This window comes from Sorex araneus, chromosome 9 (assembly GCF_027595985.1).
Source record: "Sorex araneus isolate mSorAra2 chromosome 9, mSorAra2.pri, whole genome shotgun sequence".
Lineage (NCBI taxonomy): Eukaryota > Metazoa > Chordata > Mammalia > Eulipotyphla > Soricidae > Sorex > Sorex araneus.
This window is the reverse complement of record NC_073310.1, coordinates 16556161-16583171: the sequence shown is the minus strand read 5'-3', so window position 1 is coordinate 16583171 and position 27011 is coordinate 16556161. Positions and strand designations below refer to the sequence as shown.

At 48.3% G+C, this 27011-nt stretch overlaps 1 protein-coding gene across 1 annotated transcript in view; it reads right to left on the bottom strand.

Annotated features, from left to right (window-relative positions):
- Positions 1-26269, bottom strand: part of ZNRF3 (zinc and ring finger 3) — a 166392-nt gene extending 140123 nt beyond the window's left edge. The window contains exon 1 of the mRNA XM_055147179.1: positions 25741-26269. Coding sequence (XP_055003154.1) covers positions 25741-26022 — 282 coding nt within the window. The 5' untranslated portion in view covers positions 26023-26269. The remainder of the gene's footprint in view (positions 1-25740) is intronic.
- Between the last annotated feature and the right edge of the window lie 742 nt (positions 26270-27011).

Genomic DNA, 27011 nt, shown 5'->3' with positions numbered 1-27011 from the left:
CAGACTGCTTAAATCCCTAAGAGGAGAAAGCACGAAGTCCTTAGACATTTTTCTTGCCACCCTTCAGATCCAGAATCTAGAGAAATATCGTTCCCGGTTTTATCAGCATTAGCTAAAATGGAGCTTTTTCTCTGAATTTCATTTCTAGGAACCTAAGTGTATAGACCTGATTTCCACTGATGTCCTATGCATGCCAGTGGGGGCAAATTGGAATTTGATTCTTTTCTGAGAATATAGATACAGTGAAAATCACCCTGGCCTAAAGCAGCCTCAGCAGACAAGCCCAACAGGAAGCCTCCAGGACAGGTCGAAGCGTAAGGGAAAGAACTACTGGCTCCGGGTTGCTGCCCAATCCCGAAGGGCAAGTTTCCTGTAGAAGCAGCAAAGGTTAAAACCAGGAAGGGCTTTGGCTAAAACCCTCAAGAAGCCCTAGTGAGAACTAGGCCCTTGCCCAGGCCAGGAACCAGGCAGTGGTCTCTACCAGACCTTATTAAACTCTCTTCGCATCTGACCCACACGATCCTAAGGACCAAACCGCAAACACAGGTTCTCTCACGTCTTTCCCATTCTGGAGCTCAAGTCCAAATGGTGTCAACCAGCTGCACATCTAGTAATCCAACTAGGCCTGGAGAAGTGCTGGATAGAATAAATTCATAGTTTTGAGAGCAAAGGAGACTAAGAGGTGGGGGTCAGGGAGGATCAGGAACAAACTGATGGCCTGTTAAATATCATCAGAAAACATGGGGCCAGAAAATAGTAGAGCGGCGGGTAAAACGCTTGCCTTGCACGTGGTAAACCTGGGTTCAGTCCCTGACATCCCATTTGACCCTCCCAAGTCCTGCCAGGAATAATCCCTGAGCAACACCAGGTATGAGCCCCTTTCCCCTCCAGAAAAATGTAAACATTGGAGACAAAGAGACAGTAGATGGATCCGACCTCCAGTTCAATTCCCCAGCAGCACAGGGCCCCTCAAGCATCGCTGACATTATCGCTGATAGGCCCTGTAGCACTGTAGCACTGCTGTCCCATTCTTCATCGATTTGCTCGAGCGGGAACCAGTAATGTCTCCATTGTGAGACTTGTTATTGTTTTTTGGCATATCAAATATGCCATGGGTAGCTTGCCAGGCTCTGCCATGGGGGCTGGATATTCTCGGTAGCTTGCTGGGCTCTCCGAGAGGGACAGAAGAATCTGAACCCGGGTCAGCTGCGTGTAAGGCAAATGCCCTACCCGCTGTGCTATTGCTCCAGTCCCTACTGGTACTAATTCAGCCCTTCTAGATTGCATTCTACCCAGATTCTGTTAAGATGCTTACTTATTCACTCCAAAACTTACTTGCATACTACCGAATACTTCAAGATGCGTTCTCAGATGTTACTGTCTCATCCAGGGCATAACTAGTGTGCAACAAGGACAAAAAGATGCGACCCAAATGCCTGAGAGAAACTAAGTAAACACAGACAGGTGTCAGAGGTTCTCTGGGGAAAAAAAATAAATAAAAGACTCTAGGCTCCATTTAATTCTCAGTTAACTCCACGGTGCTAGCCTGCAGCCGACCTGAATTGTAAGCTCTCTTTTCTCTCTCACTTACCCTCCTTCTGAACCATCCTTTCAAGTTAAAAAGGGCAAGGCACTGGGGGCCAAAGAAAGAGTTCGATGGGCTGAGTCCACGCTTTACATGTGGAGGTCTAGGCTTGACCCCAGCACCATATGGTCCCCTGAGCACAACCAAAAGGGATCCCTGAGCACCACATATGCAGACCCCAAAAAAGAAAAGCAGCCACGGATACCAACGCTGAACATAAATGACCACCCTTATGCTACCTTCAAATAAAGTCAAACAAAAACATTAACATTAGGGATCGGCTCAAGGGTATAGGGGATGTCTCACATGTATGAGGGGCCTGGAGGCTGGAGCAACAGTACAGAGGGTTGGGCCTTTGCCTTACACACGGCCCATCCCGGTTTGATCCCTGAAATCCCATGTGGTCCTGCCTAGAGTATTTCCTGAGTGCAGAGCCAGGAGTAAGCTCTGGGCATGGTCAGGTATGGCCCCAAATCAAACAAACAAACAAAAAATATGTATGAGGCCCTGAGTGTGGTGCCCTCCTCCTCTCCACACATAAAAATTAAAATTATTTTCATGGACCAAAAGTAATTAGAGCATTATCTTAGCTTCAGACCAACAGTGTATTTAGAAAAAACCTACCTCCCACTGAAAGCTCACTTAACAGAAAAGACACGCTCCCTCTTCCCCCCCCAAAAAAAAAAAATTGACTTTATTTTTTTTTTCTGCTTTTTGGTCACACCTGGCGATGCACAGGGGTTACTCCTGGCTCTGCAATCAGGAACCACCCAGGTGGTGCTCAGGGGACCATATGGGATGCTGGGAATCGAACCTAGGTTGGCCACATGCAAGGCAAATGCCCTACCCTGTGCTATTGCTCCAGCCCCAAATTATTGATTTTAGAGAAAGATACATTTGGGTTCTTAAGTATAAAGACATTAGCAACTGCACCTTTTGTCCTAGATTAACTATGTAGCCAGTGGATAACTCCAGGAGCAAACACAAGCATGTACACACCCACTCTAGAACCCTGCACTGAGTAGCCAAAATGACCTGCTGGTCAGGGACGGAGCTCAAACATACACTTTATATGTCTGAGGCCTGACATGAGAGCCCCGGAATAAAAAAATAATTCTGTTGCACAACTATCCTCGTTGCTTGCAACCAGGTGCAAGATGTGGCGTCTGGGGCTTACATTTCAAAGACAATGAGAGATCTAATGAAACTCTGCAGAGAAAAAGGTTACTAGTGCTGGTAATCAAATCTGAACATGGTGCTGGTTGGAAAACCAAATCAAAGCAAAATCTTATCAACAAATCCCCACAGAGCCAGACCATGAGAAGGCACGGGCACCATCTGGGCACTACTGCGGTAGAAACAAAAGGATCACCACCTGCTCCCGTCCTGAGTCTACACTCTCAAGAGCCATAAAGTTCTTATGTAGAAGAGACCAGAACAATTAGAGGGAAATCAGTTATGACTGAAACAATAGTTGAAGAATAGTACCACCGCACACAAGATAAACTGTAAAGTGGAATGTAGCTGTGTCATTTGGCATCTTGGGGTTTTATATGAAAATGACTCCAGGAGGGGCTGGAGCAATAGCATTTGCTTTGCACGCGGCCGACCCGGGGTTCGATTTTCAGCATCCCATATTGTTCCCTGAGCACCGCCAGGGGTGATTCCTGAGTGCAGAACGAGGAGTAACCTAAGCATCGCCGGGTGTGACCCAAAAAGAAAAATAAAATGACCAGGAAATCTTTCTCCAGGTGGCAATTAACAGTTTGGCTCCGATTCCCAGGAGGGAAATGGGGAGCAATCAATGTGACCCTAAAGGCTCCGCCTGGCACAGAGTTAAGCATCCAATGCATCTGCTGAGCGAAAGAATAGACAGACCCTTACCAGGGCCTCTGTCCAGGACCCTTGACAAGCACCAGCACATCTCCAAATTCACCTATCACATAGTTGGTTTCCTCTAAACTACTCAACAACTCAACCATGACAGATCCATGGCAGCAACAGTCACTGATGGCGAGCACACATTAGGCACTTTCTGCATGCCTTACATTATCTCACCAAATCCTCACAAGCCTGTGGTAGTACAAGCTCAACTGTCCCAGGCAAGGGATGAGGAAACAGAGATTCCGGGAGGTCACAGAACTGGCAATGGCAAGGCCAGGAAGCAAACACAGGCCTGTGCAGCACCAGGCTCATATTTTCCACCATCAAGCCCCTCGTGTGACAAAGACCTGGTCAGGTCTGACCCCACCAAACAGTCCCGGTTTTTTGACTGAAGAGGCTTTTTTTCAAAAAAGCTGTAAAAGGTTAGCCGACCACCAACAGACTTACCGGTCTCAAACTACCCTACAGTGAGGCTGGACGCACAGTCCCTGAGCAACACACCAGTTTCTTCATTACCCATTATGTTAAAGCTCCCTAAACTCTGGCATCCTCATAGAAAAACAGGGATGGAAACTCATCCTGCAGATTCTTCTTAAGGATCCACTGAACACTGCAAAGCCCCTAGGGCCAGGTCCAACGTGGTATTCATTCATTCTAACACTTCACCACCAACCACCCCTGTGACCTTCAGCCCTGAACAACATCGGGGTAGGAGGAGAAAGCCAGCAAGTAGGGGGGCAGCCCTGAAAGAAACAGCCCAGGTAAGGAATAGCAGGTGAGTTCAATAACTTGTATTATTTAACAAATTGTTTACTCAAAGTCAGGCTATAGAAACCTCTGTTCTGTCCTTTATTTTTGATTGGTGCAAAGTTACCTTTATTTTTTTTTTCAAAAGGATTGAACATTGATACATCACAACTATTTTTCCCACCTCCTCCACAACCCAGTAGAAATCCAGGTTCTTGCTACTCTCCGCCAAGAAGTCCAGCAGTGGGGGAAAGAGTGATGGTACAGTAGGTAGGGCGTTTGCCTTGTATGTGGCCAGCCCGAGTTCAATCCCGACACTCCGTATGGTCCCCCAAGCCTGCCAGGAGTGATCCCTGAGTACAGCGCCCAGAGCACAGCCAGATGTGCCCCCAAAACAGAAACAAACAAACAAAAGAAGTCCAGTAGAGCCAAACTGAGCCAGCCTACAGAGAGACCAGGAGAAAGCTCTGCTTCCTGCCAAGCTCCAATCACATCTGCCTCAATTCAAGTATAAATCAAATCGTGCTGAGGCCCCATCCACACATGCAAGGCAGAGTGGGACACGATAGCCTGATCATCCATAAAAAAAGACACCTCCACACACATTGCCCAGTCTCCACGCTGATCTGAAAGCTCTCAGGTCAGCCAAAGAGCAGATTCCTAAGCCAAATCAGAACGCGCGCACACATACACAAACACACATGTATACTTACACACATGTACACACATGCATACTTACACACACGTACACACATGTGCGTGCGCACATACACACGCGCGCGCACACACAGACACACACACACACACACACCCTCCTCTAAAAAGGCAAGGGACAAACAGAAGTGTCGTGAGCAATCTCAAGCAGTCAGGATGACAGAGAGAGGTCTTTACCAAAGAAGCAAAAAGAAGGGTCAGCCTCGTGTGTGTGAATGCAGCCAGAAAGCCTTCGCCAAAGCTGCAAAGGAAACAAAAATAAACTAACAGGATAAAAGAAAGGCTGTTGCATGAGGAAGAACTTTTGCTCCAGTTTTTAAAAAAAGAGAGAGAGAGAAGAAAAAGAAAGCACACACTGAAATGATCTAAAGCTGCCTATAAATATTTGGGAACATCAAAGGCGGTCCTGTTAAATTAAAAATGCTGTCACACAGATAGGAACTAGCCTCTAGCACTGCCAGCTTCAACATGTGAGCCTGTGATCTGAGAGCGAGGGCTCAGCTCCTCAAGAAATCTGATTCACTAAAGAAAAAAGTGAACGAGCAGTTGAGTTTTAATAAGGGCATTAAATACCTTAGGAATGAGCTAATTAGAGTTTAACTCTTTCAAGATTGTCCGAGCTCTTAAGAATGCTGTAAAGTAAGCTCCCTCCAGAATCTAGTTAAATCAGTCCGAAACCTGCAATGAAAAAGAAAGTATTAAAATAGCACCTTAGGACTTCAAAGATAGTAAATCCCACCTGGTCCCCTCAGACTTAAAGACAGAGAGGCCCAAAGAAGAGAAGGGAAGATGCTAGCTCGGAACTGTTTCCCCGAGGTAAGGTGAGGTTGCTTATTTGGAGACTTTTTTTTTTTTTTCAAAAGTTTAGATAAGAATAAAACTCCCCAGACTCTCCTACCAGATCCATTCTACCTGATGAGTGTACCCTTTACCCAAGACATTTTGAGGCTGTCGAGTGGAAGCCATTTCTCTCCTGAAATCGCTCGCTCCTGGACCAACAGGAAATGATAGGTGTGACTCCCCAGGCACTCAAGGTCACCCCGAGAAGTCACCCAAGTTCCCCAGCACACCTGCTGGAGCAGAAGAGTCCCTGGCGAGGGAAGTCCCATCAGGGCGACTGACCATGGCAGAAGGAAGCCTTTTTTGAACTTGAAGGAAAATGGAACGTCTTAGAGGCACAGAGATACGTGGATGTGCACGTAGGGAGAGGGGGCCTCTTTCCATCACCCAGTCTCAGGAATAAAAACAGACAGAAACAGAAACTACCTCCACTCAAGGAGAGTTCGGCACGTGCAGCTCAGTCTTGGCAGAGAGGGGCCAGGAAGTCCCACAACACACATGCACGCTCTACACGCCTATCATTCCCCTTTTTAGAAAAAGTTAGTGCCCCATTTGAGGGGTTAAGATTAATAAAGTATTTGCTTTGGCAAATTCATCCACTGGGTCAAACCAAGTGCTGAAGTCACTTGCGATTGCCACAGGTCCCACATAATTAGGCCCCCAGAGCACAGAGTCTTTGCCTATCACAACATTCCTCATGTCCTTGCCCAATCCAGAGGGGCAATCAAGCACTCCGCTCTCCTTCGCAGCAATCGAGTCCCTGTTCAGGCCATGTGGCCTCAAGAACCAGAGGCAGGCGGAACTAGAAAGAAACGCAGCCTCCGAGCCACTGGCCCGCACAGTGATCTCGCTGTAAAGCACAGGGGTGAACACTGACGCCCAGTACAGCACACCTCCCAAGAAAGCGATCAAGAGGGAACTGGGGATCAGAGAGAAAGGGACACCTTGAGTCTCACGGGATTGTTCAAAATCCACTCTGGGGAGGCCCATGGACCCCACTCTGGAGAGAAGCAAAAAAAGCTGCAAGTCATAAGGCCCTGAATCCCATTTTTTGTTTTGTTTTGTTTTGTTTTTGGTTCTCTAGGCTATCTAGAGCTGGAGAACTCGCAGTTCACCCAGGTTTGATACCCAGCATCCCATATGGTCCCCCAAGCACCAGCAGGAGGAATTCCTGAGTGCAGAGCCAGAAGTAACTCCTGAGCATCAAGGAAAGGAAATAAAAGGCGGGGGGTCATCTAGGGGTAGAGACAGCACAGGGTTAAGATGCCTGCCTCGCATATGGCCAACCCTAACTGATTCACAGAGCCGGGATTCTAACCGAGGCAGTCTGGGTCCAGACTCAGCCCTCTGCTGTCAGCAAAGGAAACCATAGAACCACTTAATTCTGCAAACTGACAACATGTTTTAAGCAACCTGGCAAATCACACGTGTCTATACTGCAAAATTAAAAACGCTTGCACCTAGGGCCAAAGAGATAGTATAACAGGTAGGCACTTGCCGTGCACATGGCCAACCTGGATTTGATTCCCCCGCATCCATACAATTCCCCAAGCCCTGCCAAGAGTGATTCCTCAGTACAGAGTCAGGAGTAAGCCCAGAGCACCGCCAGGTGTGGCCCGAAATTTTTTCTTAAATAAAAACACTTGTTCTTAATAGATATGTCAACATTCAATGATACAAAAGCATCCTCCCAACTCCTCTCAAATACAGCTGCATCCAGGTTGTATGGGGGGGAGGAGATCGGAGGTGGGGACACCCAGTGATACTTCTTATGGCTTACTCCTGGCTCTGCACTCAAAGGTCACTCTTCTCGAGGCTGCAGAATCATATGTGGTAAAGGAGACTGAGCCCAGGTCGGCTGCATGCAAGCCAAGCACCCTATCTGCTGGAATATCGCTCCAGCCCTCAAGGTTATATTTAAAACAGAAATAAGAACATAGGGTCAAATCAAACCTCAAAAAGGTTATATTTCATAGGTCAATAAGCTGGTTATTAGGAATACATCCATATCTTCTCCCATAAAATGGTTGAGCTACAAAAGTAGAGAGCGAGTATTGGGGAAATTGTCTGCCATAGAAGCAGGGGGAGGGGTCAGGGGGGAGGGGATGTTGGGGACATTGGTGGTGGAAAATGTGCACTGGTTGAGGGATGGGCGTTCGATCATTGTCTGACTGAAACTCAAACACGAAAGCTTTGTAACTGTACCTCATGGTCATTCAATTCAATCCAAAAAAAGGTTGGGCTATTTCTGCTCCATAGGAGACTTAGCCAGTTAATTATAACACATATAACATTTTCAGGGGGTGGTTCTTTTGTGTGTGTGTGTGTGTGTGTGTGTGTGTGTGTGTGTGTGTATGCATGCACGAGTGCATGTGTGTGCACGTATTTTACTTTGTTTTGGTTTTGGGACCGTACCCAGTAGTGTTCATGGGATCATGCAGTGCTGCGTGCAAAGCAAGTGCTTATTTATTAGCCTGGTAAGCCATCTTTCCAGCCCCTGACATTGGGAGAACCTACTCCAGTCAGCTCACCTCCTGACACCAAGCAAAACAGCAGCCAAAAAAAGATGCAAGAATATATGCATAAATTCCATACACCCTCTTGGTGTCACATTCCCTGACTTTACACACAATTCTAACAAACATGGTCCCCTCTTTTCCTAGAAATGGATGACAGATCTCAGAAACAGCAAATCAGAGTTGAAGAGGAGCAACACTGGAGAGGGGAAGAACTTACAGACAGGTGCCTGCCAACATGGACACAGCATTGTGCCACTCTGGGAGAGGGGGCTCCCCATCTGCAGTCCCCCTAGACACACACAATGACCAATCTGCAGCAGAAGCCAGGTATCTGGAAGGAAAAGAAGCTTCTCCTGTAGGGACCCTGTAGGTTGGAGTATGCAAATGTCAAAAGATTGAGTCACCAGCCCTGTCCTGAAGAAGAATCCAATAGTCACTGAGGTAACATCAAGTCCTAGGGAGCAAAGATGTAGCTAATGGGCAACCTTCCCCTCTGAAATGTTCAAAGGGTGAACTACAGCAGAGATACCCAAGTTTAATCCCCAACAACAGAAAGCCTCGTGAGCACCAAAGGCTGTAGCCCTGGGGAGGTCAAAAACAAACAAAAACAAAATAGGAAGACTGCCTGAGCTGCTGAACCTGCCGTGTCACAGGCCCCACACCCCCCCTACCACCACCGCCACCCATGGCTCATGTACGCAAGAGTTAGGACGCCAGCTGGTTCGCCAGCCCAACCCTGCTCTGCCATGCAGGACTCCCAGATAGCTTAGAAAGCCCGATAAATTTCCTTTAGATTCTTCACTGTGCAACACCAAGCCCTGCACAATTGACCAGGCAAGACACCACTTGCAAAGGGGTGAAGCGCATTCCAGTGTGGAATACCAGGTAGACACACAGCCCTCCCCTCCTTGTACCAGCTAAGTGACCGCGCCTGAGATCATGGTCTTTGTTAAATACACCAACCTAGAGAAGGCAGACAGTTGCCCTTCTCGGACTGGGGAAAAAGGGAGGACAAAGATAAAGCGCTGGAGGAAATGGGGGTGGAGATCCCCATCAATCCTCCCTCCTTTTATTTTCCTTCCATCTCCTCCAATCAATGTCAACTACAGTGCTACAGTGCTCCTCCAATCAGCCATCCCAGGGCAAGGGGCTGGGAGGCAGGGATTTGTAGAGACGATTCCCTTTCTACCCTGTGGCCAGCAGGAAATATACTCACAGCCCACCCTGTAACGTCCACAAGTTTGCAGGAGAACTGAAACAGTCTTGCAAAAGTAAACTAAGAAAATTTAGAATTAGAGTCCAAGCAGATACTTCAAAGAGTTGAGCACATCACATGGGCCCTGAGTTCAATCCCCAGCACTGCTCATGTCCCCCTCATTCTGCAGCAAAATTGAGCATGGACCCGATGGCCACTGAGCACTGCCAGAAAGCCCAAGGAGGGGCTGAGCACTGAACCAGCAAGCTGCACAGCAGACCAAGCGTCACGGGGAGCAGCCCTAGGAACCACTGGGCACCAACACCCTCCAAAAGAGAAAATTAATTGATAATAACTGAGCTGTATTAAGAATTCTACTGCTATTTTTGTTTTTGTCTTTTCTGGGTCATTCCTGGCGACGCTCGAGGATTAGTCCTGGTTCTGCACTCAGGAATCACGCCTGGCAGTGCTCAGGGCACCACATGGGATGCCAGGGATCAAACCTGTGTTGGCCCAGGTTCAGGCCAAACCCCTCCCCGCTATACTATTATACGAATATATAGCTCCAGCCCAAGTTCTAAAGCTTTAACAGTATCTTTTTTCAGGGGCTCACACATGGAATACTTTTACTTGTAATATCCCTAACTACTCTGCCCCCGTCCCACTGCTGTGTTAGAGTCCCCCCTTCCAAAAACAAGGTTGGCATGACAACCAGAGCACCAGTCACCAAGGTCCCTAACCACATCCGCCAGGGTTTGGCATGCTGAGACGTGTGCCAACTCTGTTGTCTGTAGGGCACTCCTGGCCACAGTACATAGCAAGCTATAATCAAGTCCAAAACCACCATATTCGTATAGAACTCAGCTCAATATAAATATTCATTAAATGTGAAAACCTATGGTGATGCAATGTTGAGACTGCAAATTTAAACACAAGAGTCAGGAAATGCAAAAATTACCACCGCCACTGGGACTTGCAATCACTCACGGTATCCTGAAGGCTGCAAATGCGCATATATGTGCTCTAAAAATCCTAAGCTTAGTAACTTCAAAACTACGCACTAGCTGTTAACTGAATTTCCCAGGTGAAGGGGGCATTTACTGATGGACACTGGAATATTTCTGGCATGACATACCATAACAACCCTTAGGGTAAGTCAAATACAGCACATCACGAAAAGACTTTAAAATATACCTGATCGTTCCAGTATCTGGAAGATCACCACCACATCACAAAATCTAACCAAGGCTCTCCACATGCCAACCATGTACATGATTTAGCAATGATTTAATGACCTCCCTAATGTTGACATGGGCCCTATTAAAAGAAAAAAAAAACCTAATGTTTATTAAATTGAACTCCAAACTTCTAGACACACTTACAGGTTTCTTCAGAAATACAATTATAGTTCTTTAAACATCTTCCCTTTGAGAATCAAGGCCAGGGGCTTTCAAAACAGTGCACGCGCGCGCGCGCACACACACACACACACACACACACAACTGCCGGGACCAGAGCAATAGTACAGCAGGTAGGGTACTTGCCTTCGACAGCGTCAACTCAGGTTCAAGCCCCTGCACCACATATGGCAACCCCCACCCCAGTCCCACCTAGAGCGATCCCTGAGCACAGGGCCAGGAGTAACTCCTGAGCACCACCAGGTGTGGCAAAAAAAAAAAATCCAGAAATCCAAAGCCATTTGGTATAAATTAAGTTAAAGACCCTCATACAGTTGCTTCTGATGGGTCACTCTTAAATTATATATATATAAAACGTGCTGTTCCCCACAAGTACCAGCTTCCGAAATGAGGTCAAAATATTATTCGTACTTCAGTATACTCCCCAAAAGTCTATAGCCAGGGTAAGCTGCTCTCTTCCCCAGCACGCTTCGACAATGTCTCGGGCAGCATATGCCAGGCAAGGAGTTAAAGGTTATCTTACTGTCCCATATGAAGGGCAGAGGCAAAGGTGATATTAATTTGAGAATTTGGTCCATCCCAAATATTTGGAATAGCCCGAGGACACACCCATACCTGAACAATGCCTATGCATAGTTTGTACAATTACAAATGGTTCTCCTTCCAAAAAAACAAGTCTTTTCAGGCCACACTAACACCCCATCACTGTGTAATCTCAAAATAGGATCGAGAATAGCGTTTTTCAATTGGGTGTATATGGCACTCTTTCTGAGGGCCCTCCGGGACATTTCATAGGGAGGGGAAGGCACAGGTGAAAACTGTAAATAAGGGGGCCACACATGAGACTCGAGGGACAACTGGTAAGTCAGTGGGGCCACAGGAAGGAAACAAGGTCAGAAGGGGGTCAGAGTAGGAAAAAGGAGAAGAAAGTGCCGTAGAAGAATTCTAATTCAGTAAACCTTTGGGTTTTTACCGTAAGGCAATAGGGAGATAAGTAATGATGTACTGGGACTATAGTTTTCTGTAGGAATCAAAGCATTAATGAATATTTTTTTTAAAAAAAGAGGGACCAGGGCTGGAGCAATAGCACAGCGGATAGGGCGTTTGCCTTGCACGTGGCCGACCGGGTTCTAATCCCAGCATCCCATATGGTCCCCTGAGCACCGCCAGGAGTAATTCCTGAGTGAAGAGCCAGGAGTAACCCCTGTACATCGCCGGGTGTGACCCAAAAAGCAAAAAAAAAAAAAAAAAAGAGAGACCAAAGCAATAAACAGTACAGTGGGTAAGGTGCTTGTCTTGCACACAGCCAGCCTGGGCTCTATCCCCAGCACCACATATGGTCCCCCGAGCCCTGCCAAAAGTGATCCCTGAGCTGAGAGCCACAAGTAAACCCTAAATACCGCTGGATGTGACCCATAAACCAAAAATAAATAAATAAGAAATAATAAATAAATAAATAAATAATAAAAATCAATCAATCAATAAGAAAAAGACTAGAGTAAGAAAATTTAAATCAGCCCAGAATTGAAAAACAGTGCTTTGCTTTTCAAAGGAAGGCACCTGTGGAAGTAGGAGATGCTTGATGGGAGGGACTGGACGTACAACCTCAGATGAAAGCACAGAGAAGGGAAGGAAGAACCAGAGGGCAAAGATGGGGGTCAGGAATGCGTAGACATCGAAAGGCATTCCAGCAGAAGGACAATCGGAAGTGAGCAATGAAAGCCCCGCACCCGTCCAGGCTGGAAACAAGCACAGGAATACACTGGACCCACGTGCACAGCGCAGAGGCAACAATAGGAAGGCGGCAGGGGAGACAGCCCAAATCACCGCCCCCATACTCAGTTTGGTCGGAAAACAACAGGAGAGCAAGGAAAGATTTTGATCAAGGAAGTGATGTGATCTGGGATTACTCTAAAAAGATGACTCTGGTGGGGAGGGGAAGAACTGAGGGGCAGAAATAAAAATGTAAGGAAAGGCAGTGCAAAGGCAGCCTCGAGCAAAGAGGCCAGCAAGGGAAAGGGAAAGCAGCCCCCATCCCACTGGAGTCACCGTCTCCCTCTGCCTTGGCCACAAGTTAGTTACCTTGCCTTAAATGCTGAAAAGGCTTTGCAAGACAGGCTTGCAACATTCTTCACATGCCATTAGCTGTCTGCTCACCACCTACTTCAAGATTGAAGCACTTTCTGAAAAGATGCCAAGTCTCTGGGTACCCAGGGATAGTTCCCAAAGACTCATAAAGGTGCTGAACACACAATGTCTAATGCATTTCAGCAATGGCATACAATTAGGTACAAAGGAAAGTGTTGTGTATCAAATGTGGGACAAGCCTTAGCAACGCGGACAACCTGAACAGCAGACAGCTTTCTGGGGAAGAATCCAGGAAAGGCTCTCGGAGCTGAGACAATGAAACAAGATAATAGGAGTGTTAAGTACACCAGGGCCTGAAAGTACCAGGCAGGGAAGATTTCCTGGAACTCAACCATCAAAGTGGGATGCCTGGAAACCCCAAACCCCAAGTTCTAATCCCAGCTCCTAGAGCCAAAGGTCCAAGGCCCTGGCTCAAAGTTCCCTCATTGGGTAGAGGAGCTGACTCACAGCCTTTTCAGTACCCTGCGGCTCAGTTCGCCATCCAATAGTCAAAGGGGAAAACCAAAGAGCAAAAAGAGAAGGGATACAATGATCTTACAGAAGGCACAAGCCAAAAGGCTTTTACCACTTTCACAAAGTCCAAGAACACGAAAGCACCTGAAACCCAAGCTAAAAGAACACTCTAAGCACGTCAAGGCTGGTACCTGAGTTGAGGCTCCTGGGGGCCACTGATGTGTCAGAATGCCACGAAAGGACATCTGACACAGATGGTCAAGGAAGGAGGGCACAAGACTCCTGATGGCTTGTGGTGTCTGAACATTTTAAAAGAAACATTGGGCCTAGCCCTGGTAAATTAACAGTATCACTATCGGTGAGTGAAGTCAGCGGATCCAAGGCAAGTAGAGGCCCCAAGTCCCACCTGAAGGAAAGCTGCTTCTCCGCTGGGGCACGTGACGGCCACAAGTAAATACAGATCCGACACTGCCATCATATCTTTTTGGTTGTCAAGCAGAGTCCAGGCCTCGTGTTTATGGGTCGAGGATATGCAAGGCAAGCACCTTTTTCACTGTACTATCACTCTAGCCCTAAGATCTCTAGATTTTAAGAAACCAAATACCATGTAGCCATTTTCAGCCCATATGGGGTAGCTTCAATGTGTCCCTGACAATTTGGGGCCAGGCTCTACTGCATTTCTTGCCCTCTGTAAATGGACATCAGCTCTCTGAGTAGGAGGAGAGCAGGACATGGACTTTCTGAGCCCAGGCTGCTCAACAGCAGAGAGAAAACTGACCAACACAAGCACCCACCCGGGCCACAGACTGTGCTAACAGACGGTGATCCATCCCTTCAGTGAGGTCTCCCTTAGACCTCCAAGCACAGCCATCTGCCTGGACAGTCACCTGCCAAGAACATAAAGGCAACTACTGTGCCTGAGCCCTGCTGGACACAGCTCCAAAGGAGGGATCCTGAGACCACACTGTACTGTCACTGGCCAGGTCCTTCCCGTTGATGCGATCAGTCATCATCCATCAAAACTCACATCCTCCTGGGGCTGAAGTGATAGCACAATGGGTAGGGCGTCTGCCTTGCACGCAGCCCACCCAGGTTCGATTCCCAGCATCCCATATGGTCCCCCAAGCACTGCCCAGAGTAATAACTCCTGAGTACAGATCCAGGAGTAACACCTGAGCATCGCTGGGTGTGACCCAAAAAGCTAAAAAAAAAAAAAAATTTTTTTAAATCCTCAAATCCTCCTGACAGCGAGGAGGAAATTGGTGTTCTACACTTTACTAAATAATAGGAATATGCACATTCACTTTTTGAAGATTTTTTTTATTTGGTTTGGTTTTGGTTCTTTTAATATATTTATTTATTTATTTATTTTGCTGTAAGCATTCTCCTTGTGATGGAGGGAATGTGAGCATGCGGGAGGTAATAAACTAGCACACTCTTGGGGCCAGAGCAATAGCACAGCGGGTAGGGCATTTGCCTTGCACGCAGCCGACCAGGGTTTGATCCCCGGCATCCCATATGGTCCCCCAAGCACTGCCAGGAGTAATTCCTGAGTGCAGAGCCAGGAGTAACCCCTGAGCATCTCCAGGTGTGACCCAAAAAGAAAAAAAAAAAAAAAACTAGTACACTCTTCCACAGGAGCGAACTCACAACACATATCAGGAATCCTAATGATTTTGGACAGTTTGACACAGTGGACCTAATTCTAGAACCGCATCCCATAAAAATAATCATGGAAAGCTTGAGAGGATATTTCTCACAACATTATTGTATAATACTGGAAACCAAGAATTGGCTACATGAAGACTTAAAAAGGTTTCTGACCACATGGACCAAGGGTCATAAACACTGTTGCTACTTCCTCCCCACTCCTACCCCCATTTTCTTTGAAGTCTCTGTAAGCTTATGGGAAGAAAAAAAAAAAAAGAAAATCTGTATCAAAACACAAAAGCTTAGGGGCTGGAGTGATAGCAAAGTGGGTAGGGCGTTTGCTTGCATGCGGCCAATCCGGGTCCGATTCCCAGCATCCTATATGGTCCCTGAGCATCACCAGGAGTAATTCCTGAGTGCAAAACCAGGAGTAACCCCTGTGCATCGCCAGCTGTGACCCAAAATGCAAAAAAAAAAAAAAAAAAAAAAAAAACACAAAAGCTTAGCAATTATCTATAACTGTAGGTGGTGGAGTTGATTTTATTTCATACTTATAGCTGTATTTTCCCAAGTATATTAAAATATACATTTTATAGCCCAGTTTTCCCTCTCAGAGAACCTAGCAAGCTACTGAGAGCTTCCTGCCCGCATAGGAGAGTCTGGCAAGCTCCCCGTGGTGTATTTATAAGCCAAATACAGTAACAATGATGGGTCTCATTCTCCTGACCCTGAAAGAGGCTCTAATGCAGCACCGTTGGGAAGGACAAGTAAAGAGAGGCTGCTAAAATCTCAGGGCTAGGACAAATGGAGACGTTACTGGGCCTGCTCGAGCAAATCGATGTTCAACGGGATGATAGTGATAGTGATATTAAAATAAACCTGGACTATTTTTATAAATGTTTGAGATCATTTCTTCCCTGCCCCCCCTTTTAAATTTTGGGCTGCTTCTGACTGTGCTCGGGGGCCATGCCTGGTGATGCTCAGGGGGCCAAATGCAGTGCTGGGATTTGAACCAGTGTCACAGTCACAGCCACGTGCTAGGCAAGAGTCTTAACCTTTGAACTATCTCTCCAGCCCACCCTAGATGACATTTAAAAATATTTTAAAAGACTGAGTTAACAATAATGAATCTAACCATTTCATACAGGTCTTCTGAAAATATGCCTAGACAGATTTTCAGGCAAGTAGGTCCAATAATTTGGGCAACAAATGGCTTTAGTTCAGTCAGACTCAGTAACCTCAAAAAAAAAAAAAAATTCAGTTTTGGGGTCACATCAGGCAATAGTGCCAGGGATCAAACCAGAGTTGGCTGAATACAAGGCAAGTTCCTAAACTCCTGTGTCTCCTATATTTCTCCTAGGTGTGTCCTGTATCTCTGGGCCAATTTATTTGGTATTTGAGTCATACCAAGCTGGGCTTACGGCTTACTCCTTGGACTCGGCTCTGTGCTCAGGGCTTACTGCTGGCTCTGTTCAGGAATCACTCCTGGCAGTGCTGGTGGGCCCTATGTGGTACCAGAGACACCACATGCAAGGCAGACACCACATCCACTGTTCTCTCTCTAATCAAACGAAGGTTTGATTCAGTTGGAGCTTTTTTTCTGCAAAGTGGAGGTATTCCACTGCAGAGGTGTAAGGGAGATTTCACAGAAGCAACATCTGTAAAGCACAAAGCTTATCATGGGTTCATAAGTCTTGTTTCTTCTCTAGACTCTAATCACAGTGAAAACCCAAGAGATATCTGCTGACACATTAGCAAGCCCAAATTAACTCAAATATAAAGCTAAGTTTTAGTCAAACTCTTACAGCCCTGGATCCACCACCACCCCCTTTCCGCTCTGAAACTGCATCACTGGGAGAGCAGAAGTCCTGTTCCAACACTCATTTTCACCTCAGACTTCTAAGATCAAAGTGTGTTTTCACAGAATCATCTCTGCACATTTCGTCTCTAGGCAAGTGTGCTACAGTGGGGAGCTGGGGAGGGAAGGGGATTGATATCAAGTCATACCACACATCTTAAGGGTAATAAAAAATAAAATGCTCTCCCGAGAACCACAATGGGCCAGCTGACCTCATTCCCTTCACACTATCATGAGTCAACAGGGCCGCTAAAAGTCAGATTTTAAAACATCTCATTCAATGGAACAAAGAACCTCTACTTTTCACCTCCTCCCTATCCTGTTTGACAGGTATAAAGGCAAGTTCCACAAAAGGGTTATCAGTTTTAACCTCAAAGGTAGGTAAAAATGAGTCGGTAAAAAAGGGCCAGGAGGCTGGAATCCGCGCACTGTGTTGTTATGTACATGTTTTCTTCAGAATGAGTTGCCCAGGCCTAAACTTAGCCCCCTGGGCCAGGTATTTCGGAGGACTCTATAGATGGATCCTATAGATCCTATCAGAGAACAGATGGGACGAGTTCCCAGGTGACGGCAGTGTAATCGGCTTGTACTCGGCTTGTACTCAGCCGCCTATGGGCAGGGACTGGGCAGGGACGGTGCCTTACTCAGCCCAGCCTACTGGCTGCCCTCAGAAGCAGGCAGAGGGCTGACTGAGAGCACGAAGCACCCCTGTGTCAGCTGTGTCAGGGTGAAAGAAACAGGAAAAACTGTTTTAGGTTCTTACAAGTTGTTTACATTATTAAAAAAAAAAAAAAAAACCCTAGGACACAGGCAGCCTATGCATAGAAGGGTGATGTACACGACCAGATCTCTTTGGAGAAAAGCAACTGACTCCAGAACCACTCTGAAAAGCTGCCCACGGAGGGGCAGGACGATTTCACAGCAGGTAGTGCACTTGCCTTACACGTGACCAACCCAGGTTGGATCCTTGGAACCCCATATAGTCCCCAACACCACCCAGGAGTGATTACTGAATACAGAGCCAGGAGTAACCCCCTAAGCACTGCAGAGTATGATCCCCCAAAATACTACTACTACTAATAATAATAATAGTAAGTTGCCCACAGGGGCCAGGGATGGAACTCTTTGTACATGCAGGTTCCATGTCCAGCACCACAGAAGAAAAGGAAAGAAAAAAAAAAGCAGGCCACAGGAAGGAGGTGTGCCTCCACCAGAAATCCTTTCAAATGCCAGGACACTCCGGCTGTTCCAACTTTCCCAATAGCCAAAAAAACAACGGAAGTGCCATCAAGAGACAGCTGTCTACTTCAAGGCACTGGTTTCTCTTCCCAAACTTAACAGACTGGCTTTTTGCGGAACAAACAAGTTCAAGCGAGCGTTGTTATTAAAAAAAAAAAGAAAGACCCCCCCAAGCACTGGTGGTTGGGGCACCAACAAGCAGCACTGCACTGCGGGGCCCGAGCATTGAACCTGGCTGAGCTGGTAGCTCAAGAACCACTGAGTGGGGCCTGGGTCACCTGAGCACCGCTTGGGGGAGACACGACACACACACAGACACACACACACACACAGATACACACAGACACACAGACACACCACACATAGACACACAGACACAGACACACACACACCCTCCAAAATAAGGATGGGGAAAGAAAAAAAGAAGAGAGTATGGGGTAAATGATAAAATTTTCTCAAGTTCAAGCTACAGCTTTGGTCAGTCAAGGTTTACCTTGTGCACTAAATTCCCCCCTCAGTTCCCATCCCATCCTAAGCAGGAGACAGTGCCAAGTGAAGCAGTCATATAGGAACAGAAATGGCATTAGAATCAGACAAAACTACAGTTGAATCTCAGTCCTATTATCAACTTGTCAGCGACTTCACCAAGTGACACTACTACTTCAAGATTGGTTTCCTCATCTAAAATCCTGGGGCACGCCATCTACGTCGCCCATCGAATGTGAGCACAGCATTATACCCGGCACAGGAAGCTCCTGAGCACTGGGAGCTTTTTTTTTTGTTTTGCTCTGGGGCCACACCCGGTGGTACTCAGGGCTCATTCCTAGTGGTGCTCAGGGGACCATACAGGGTGCCAGGGATCAAACCTGGGTCGGCCATGTCCAAGGTAAACACCCTACCTGCTGCACCCAAATGCTATTTTTAAAAGCCTTGATAGAGAAGACTGAGCTACTCAAAATCTAAATTAGAGGAGAAAAGCAACCACTTTAACCCAGTGTACACTTAACAATGCCTGTTTCTCCCCAAATAAACACCTGATCATAAGCATGCTTTCCATCTGCTCTCACTGGTAAATTCCACCACCGGACAGCCAAAGATGGCATCTGGGTTTCAAGCCTGGATGTCACAGCACTGAGGATTAACAGGGGGTGGGGAGGGAAGTCCCTATCGCACACCACTTTGCCTTTGATACGGCTCCAGACAATCACTCACTTCACTTCTCTAGACATGTCTCTCCTTATCTAACATTAGATGGCCAAGTGTAGTTCTCCTAATGAAGAAAACTGATTAAATGCCTTTTAAATTTGTGCAAATCTACATTGTCCAGCCTAGGGAAACAAAGATTTTGTGTAGTATACATTCAGATTAATGCGGGTTCTGATTATCAGACCTTCACAGTTACTCCACCCATCTCCATAGCTGTGAACCATTCTCCAAGTCTCCATCCATCCCTAAGAGATACCTTGATTACAGCTTTCTCAATACTCTATCAGAAACAGTCCATCTTCCAATCTTTATGGCTGGGTATCCTGCTCCTGAATGGGTCACTTTGACACAGTCTGCTATTCTAATACCAGAGGAATGGTCCCTTCTTTCCATCCAGCCAAGCAAGTTTCTTGGAAATCGCACCAAAGTGGAATGATAATCCCAAAATTATTATTCTCATCAACTAATCCGAGCTTATGCCCTTCCTCCCTAATGTCCACTTTTGATACATAAGTCATTCACAAATATCAACTCCTGTTAAGAAACAGGCGCTGCAGACCCAGGGGCTGATGGAAGGATGAAGAGCAAAAGAGAACCACACCAATAGGGCCCAGATCCACAGCGAAGGTGTGCTGAGCTGCTCCTCAGACATTTCAACATTGACGGACAGATACTTCATTTCATTTTCCAATGAATAGTTAAACACAAACACACACACACACACACACACACACACACACACATATTTAGACTTTGCTCTCCCATGTTCTGCATCCAGATAGATTATCACATCTTGTACTTCACCATCTAAGTGCCAAAACTTCTTTTAAGAACACTTTCTCACTTTTCTCAAGGTTGATGTCTTTAAGTAGCACCAGATAAACAAAAGAAGTCAATTTCTTATAGGCAATGGATGTCTTAGAGATTAAGGGTGCAATTTCATGGTGAAACTTGGTCAGAATGAATTATCTTTCTTGTTTTCTTTTTTTTTATTATTCTTATTTTGGGGGGGCCACATTCAGGGTGCTCTGCACTCAGGGATCACTCCTGGTGGGTCTCAGGAGACCCTTAGCTGGGAATTGAACCCGGGAAGGTCCTGTGTAAGGCAAGCACCTTACCCCCACACAATCTCTTCAGAATCAGGATTATCATTTATAAATACACATGTCTATCTCTACAAGAACAGAAAACAATAATGCAGCATGGTAAGGAACCGAGCTTTGGTGAATATATATCGAGTATGCTGAAGTCAGGCGACCCTGCATGCAGGTGACTTCCCTCTAGCAGACCCCTTACCACATAAATTCTTCTTAATGATATTAGACCAGTATTTCTCTTTTTCCTCTTGGAGAAGAGAATACTGCAAAACTCTCCCTGAAGCAAAATATCTTTTGAGAGAACTGGGGTTCATAATACAAGATTCACATATACCTTCAGGATTTCATAAGTCATCTCTTCAAGTCTAACTCTCAGGCTGAAAACCCCTAGAGAGCTAAGTTTTAGTCCTGAGTTAGTCAAAATCCTAATCAGTGACGTGCTACTGATTTGGCAACAATGAAAGCAAAAGAGCCAGACACATCTAAGTTTCAACCCAGGTTTCACTACTTGAGCTATGTAAGGCTGAAGTCCTCAAATAGCTTTTCTCAGTCTCAATTTCTTCATCTGTGAAATGAGCTAATAAGAGTCGCTAATTCCACACTAATGTTAGAATGAGATATGCAAACATGAACTGGACACAATGCCCTGTACACAGTCACTATCACTATCACTATCATCCCGTTGCTCGTCGATTTACTCGAGCGGACACCAATAACATCTCTATTCCTCCCAGCTCTGAGATTTTAACAGCCTCTCCTTACTCATCTTTCCCAAGATTGGAGGCTCTTTCAGGGTCAGGGGAATGAGACCTATCATAGTACATAGTACAGACTCATCAATGTAATCCATCACTCTACTCTCTCATCTCTATGTTAGTGGGCTTCACCAGCCCAAGGAGCAGTGCCATCCACACGTGCAGGGAGGTTGAAATCAGGAGCCTACCACCTTAGTTCCAACTGCTGTTCCAAAGCAGTACGCAGGATGAGTGCTGGTCTGCAGGTGGAAAAAGGTCTAAGAGCGCTGCTCTATATTACAAATTCATCTCCCTCTCCTCCTCTCTGATCAAAGCTGTCTTAGAAACTCCCACAAGATCTCACAGAAAAAGACAAAAAATAAACGCCCCTAAGAATTCATAAGGCCGCAAAACACAGTCCTAATACTTCCCACCAAATCAGATTCTTGGTTCAACTCTATGAAGGTTCTTCTGACTAGACAGTCAGCAATCCCTTCTATGAAATCCAGGTCAGCTGTCAGCAAGCAATTGTTCTATTAGGGTAAGTCAATTTTTGGAGACAGGCCTGTTTACTTTAAATGGAGATGAAAAGAGGTTGATCAAATGCTAAAAACTACAGAAACTGCGGGGGTGGGGGAGGGGCACAGGAATAATTTCCTAAAATTATTCCCTCTTAATACTAGGTACTTAAGGACCTCACTCAGCCTTTCTAACCTAGTACCCAGTCCTCCCATCCTCACAGAAAGGCTAAAATCTGCAAAATGTTTGGTCCTTAAAATGTTCTAGCACTCCTCTGCTTTCAAGATCACTTCAGATCTTAACCCAGGATCCAAAAAAGGCCAGTTTTAAAGTTATACCAAGCCTATCATTAAGACTTCTTTCACAAATTATTTTCTCGAGCATTTTAAAAATTCGTCTCCCAGGAGGGTTTGAAAACGCATTTCCGGTCAAAAACAATCTTTCATCTCTAGCAACACAAATTTTCTTTTTTGTTGAACTAATCCCCAGACCACAGGCCGGGGTTTAATCTGGCCTTTTATTTAATACAACTATGTGAGCTGCATAGTGTCAAGTTGGAAAATTTCAGATAATGATCTCATTAATGACCACAAATTGGTACAAAGATGAAAAATGTATCAATATGTCTATAAACCCTTTACAGTTCCACTCTTCTGAAGCAGGGTGTAATTAATTTCTCCAACATTCACACTGAATCCCCTTCAAGCAAATGGGTCTTAATGCTGCATGGATAAGATAAAAAGTAATTGATAACCTATCAAATACACTCATTTTTCACAACTTCCACTGATGAAATTTTTGTTTTTAATCTCTCTTCTTAAAGAGCATGCTGGTGACCGTGGGAAAGTTATTTAAGTCCAAAATGCAGGAAGAAACTAGGACATCTGGTGGTAAATCCAACACTTAAATTACTCTTTCTTATACACATATATAATTCTTAATCAGGCCTTCCGCCTACCATAGCCTGTGCAAATGACTGAACAAATTATCTGAGCAAATCAAGTTACAAAAAAATTTACAATATACGCATCCATCAACACACATACTATCAAAGCATCTAATAGGGAAGGAATCAAATCAATTATACAAGCCAATTTCCAATCCTAAAAATTTTATAGGAGAAGTATTCCCACACAGGATTTTTCTCTCCCAAATCATCAACACTGCTACTGAATCCCACAGGACATAACAAAAGCTGTTATAGAATTAGTTATAGGAAAATAAACTGCTCTGAAGATCATAAAATATTAAGTAACAGCCACATAGGTTTGACTTTTTTATTTAGTGGGGGAGGGGAGCGAAGCCACTGCTCACTTCTAGGGGCATTGCCTAATAGTGCTGGAGGCCAACAGGGCAACCCCAGATTGTGCTGGGGGGGCCTCCAGGGCTACACCTGGAGATGCTTTGGGAGCAGGGGTGAGGCACGCATTGCGAGGGATCGAACCTGGGTAAACTCAAGATACCACCATGCTCCCTACCTCCCAGACACATGCAGTTTTTTCTCAAGAGAGTAAGGAAAAGGAGGTTTGGAAAATCCAACAAGGACACATAAAACATGATTCATCGGAAACTAAACACAGATTTGTTTCTTTTACATTCTCCTTTCTAGTGCAAAGTGTTACATTCCCTCTTCCAAGTGCTAAAGCATCATTTTTTCCTGACTGAAAATCTTTTTCAGGGCTAGGGAGATGACACAGAGGGCTGAAAGGCCTAGATTGTATGTGGGAGCCCCAGGTCCAATCCTGGACACGACATGATCCCCAAGCACCAAAACAGATGTGACCTAAAAACAAAACCAAAACAAAAAGTATTTCTCAGGACTGACAGGGTCCAATCACATCAGTTCTTTCAATGGGGAAGTATCTAAAGAAGTGAGAAAAATGGCCAGCCTGGGCACACATGTGTCCTGGAAGCACACTGCACCCCCTGGGTACACTGAAAAAGGTTTAGCAAGTGGGCCCCAAAAGAAAGAGAGCGCACCCAGAAATGACTATTCAGACAGCCTGGATAAGCTTACCACCATTACTGCAGTTATAAGGGAATTAAGGACACCCATTAGGGTTGCTTAACAGGTAAACTTATTAAATAGCATTTAAATCATTTTTCTTTCCTTAGCAATTGTGGACTTAATTTTTTTTTGACTAGGCTAATGAACTACAAAAGGGTTAGATAAGCACTTTAAAAACTTCCAAGAGAATATATTCCTTCTGCCAAATTCACACATTATCTCTCCACTCACCAGGATAAAATAGTCACAAATGGTGTGTTTAAACTGCTAATTTTGTATTAAATGGCGAACTCAAGATTATCTCCAAAGCATAGCCCTCGTCCTAATGGACAAGCCCGCCAGACGAACTACTACTGCGGAGAGTCAGGTTAAAACACTGCAGATAAAAATCGCCAACTTCAAAAGTCTCCTTTAAAAAAAAAAAAAAAAGTGAAGTGCCACGTGAAAGCATCTTTTCTCTGGGAAGGCTGTAAATCAAACATTTCTCAGGTCATCAAAGCCCAGTGAACGCCTACAAGAGAAACAAGGAGTCAGCTTTAAGAGGCGCGAGGCACAAGCCTGAGATCCAAGCCTTTCTTGCAGACGGCGACTGAGAGCTTTTCAGCAGAGCAGCTTCTCTATAAAGCGCGTCAAGATCAGAGCTAGAACATCATCAAACAAACAAAAAAGTCCCCCAAGTCTCGCGCACAGACAACAAGTGTTTCTCCACCCCCCCCACCCCCCCACCCCCCGCCTGCATCTACTCCGCAGGAGCTTGAGGCGGGGAGCCGGGCCGTGCAAGGCAACGCTGCTGATTAATGGCCTGGCAGAGAAGCCTCCCCCGGCTTCCTACGGACACACCTCTAAGGAGCCGAGCTGCACGGCTCCGCGTTCCAGCCACGCAGGGCTCTGCAGCTCCCGCGGGCGGAGAGGGCAGGGGCGGGCGCTGCCACCGTTCCAGCCGGTGCCCTCCTCTCCGTTCAGAACGCAGAGGGGCCCAAAACTCGGAGCCCCGCAGCGACTCGATCTCACACACACACACACACACACACACACAGACACACACACACACGCCCCCCTCGGGGCTCAGAGATCGCACCCCCTCCCCCGGGCTGCCCAGGAACCGCTCCGAGTGCGCTGCCCGTCTAACCATCAGATAAACTCGCGAGCCAAGGCAGCGGACGGTGGAGGAACCAGCCCTGGTCGCAACTGCTAAACTGCTTCCTCCAGCGGCGGGCACAGCCTCCAGCCGTCCCCGCCGGCCTCCCCGGGCACGCAACGCACACGCTTCGGTGGGGGAGGAGACGGGGTGGGGGGTCGCCCTGTCAAGAGCGCGGCCCCCGTCTCCCCATTTCCCAGGCCCTCCTGCAGAAGCGCGCGCGGCCCGGGGGCGGGCGGGCGACTTCCCCGTGGCCCGCGGTAATCGGAGGCACGCAGCGAGGGTCGCCCGCCTGCCACCGCCGCTGCGGGGCATTCGCGAGCCCCGCTCCCCCGCCAGCTCCCCCGGCTCCCAGGAGGGGTCGGCGCCCAGGTGACGGGGGAGGGGGAAGGTGCGGCCGGTGCAGAACCACCCCCCCGGACAGACCTGGCTGCTCCCCCAAGGAGGGCACGCGCGAGCGGCCACCCCATCCTCGCACGCCCGCGCTCTCCCAAGTTGGCCATCCGCAGGCAGCCCCGGGACCTCCACCTGAGGCGATGCCCGCGCGGCCCCCGGGGGCCACCCCGGCGGGGGCGCGGGGCTCGGGGGCCCCGGGAGGCTGAGCGCCCGCTCGCTCGCACGCGCCCGCCCGCCCGCCCGCCCGCCGGGGAGGGATGCCGCGGGCCTCGGCGCCGCGCCTCCCGCCCGCCCGCCCGCCCTCCCGCCAGCCCACGGCGGGGTCGACGGGCGCAGCCCCCGGAGCCATCTTGTGGCGGCGGCGGCGCTGGGCCCGGGCGGCGGGCAGCTACCTGCACGATCTCGCCCTCGGCGCTGAGCGTGGCCCCGGCCCGCGAGAAGCGGCCCGTGAGGCCGGTGGTGTCGGTGGTGTAGTCGCCGCTCGGGCTCGACTCGAACAGCACCACCTCCACGAACGCCGTCTCCTTGGCCCGCGCCGCGCCGGGCCCCGCGGCCGCCAGCAGCAGCCCGAGCAGCAGCGGCAGCGGCGGCGGCGGCGGCAGGCGGCGGCCGCGGGGGCGGCGGCGGCGACGGCGGCCCGGGGCCCCTGGGCGCCCGCCCGAGCGCGGCCTCATGGTCCTGCGGCGGGAGGGCGCGGAGGGCGGGCGCGGCCGGGCATAGTCGCGGGCCGGTGGACGACCGAGCGCGGGCGGACGCCTCACAGCCCCATCGCGGCGGCGGCGGCGGTGGCGGCGGCTTTGTGGGTCGCAGGCTCGGCTCGGCTCCCCCGGCCGTCGCGCTGCGGCCCTTTCATCTGCTCCACGTGAGGGGTTATCCCCGCCCCAGCAGCGTCGTGACCCGCTCTCCCCTCCCTCCCCGCACTCTACCGCCCGGGCCGCCGAGGGGAGCGGGAAGGCGGGGCGGGCGCGCCGGCCGCGGGGGGGCGGGCCCCGACAGCTCGGCTCGCCCCGCCCCCGCCCCGCCCTCGCCCCGCCCCGGCCTCCCACCGCGCCACACCCCTCGCGCGGGCCACGCCCCTCGCCGCCGTCGGGGCTCCGCCTCCGCGGCTCTCGCCCCGCCCACCGGTCGCTCTCTTGCTCCGCCCCGCCGTCCTCTCCCCGCCCCCGTCTCTCCGTCTCGGCCCCGCCCACCCGCCCTAGCTCCGCCCCCACGCTCTCGCTCCTCCCACCGCCGCCGCAGCCAGCACCCCTGGCGCGCTCCGCCCTCGGCGGCAGACATTTCTCTTCCTCGCCGTTTGCCTGAGCTCGCATGGAGTTGGGGACCAGATCCTGCTCCCGGGCGACGTTCGTGTCTGGAGGCTTGATGCTCCCTGCGGCCGTGCAGCAGTTATCGCTTGTGCTTTGCCCCTCTCTGCTTCCCCGCCCCGATCCACGGTTCCCGGGAGCAAGCTCCCCCTCTCCTGGCCCTCCACCCCCACCTCCAGGATCAAACGGGAAAAGGCTTGGCGGTCCGCTTGGCCTTGCCGGGACGTGTCTGATTCTTGCACCAGTGTCGCTTAGACAGTCGCATTGGAGGAGGAAGCCATTTAGCCCTTTGGATTGTAATGGAGTTCATCTTCTCATCTTCCTGCAGTCACGAAGTCTAATTGAAACAGCCCCCCCCC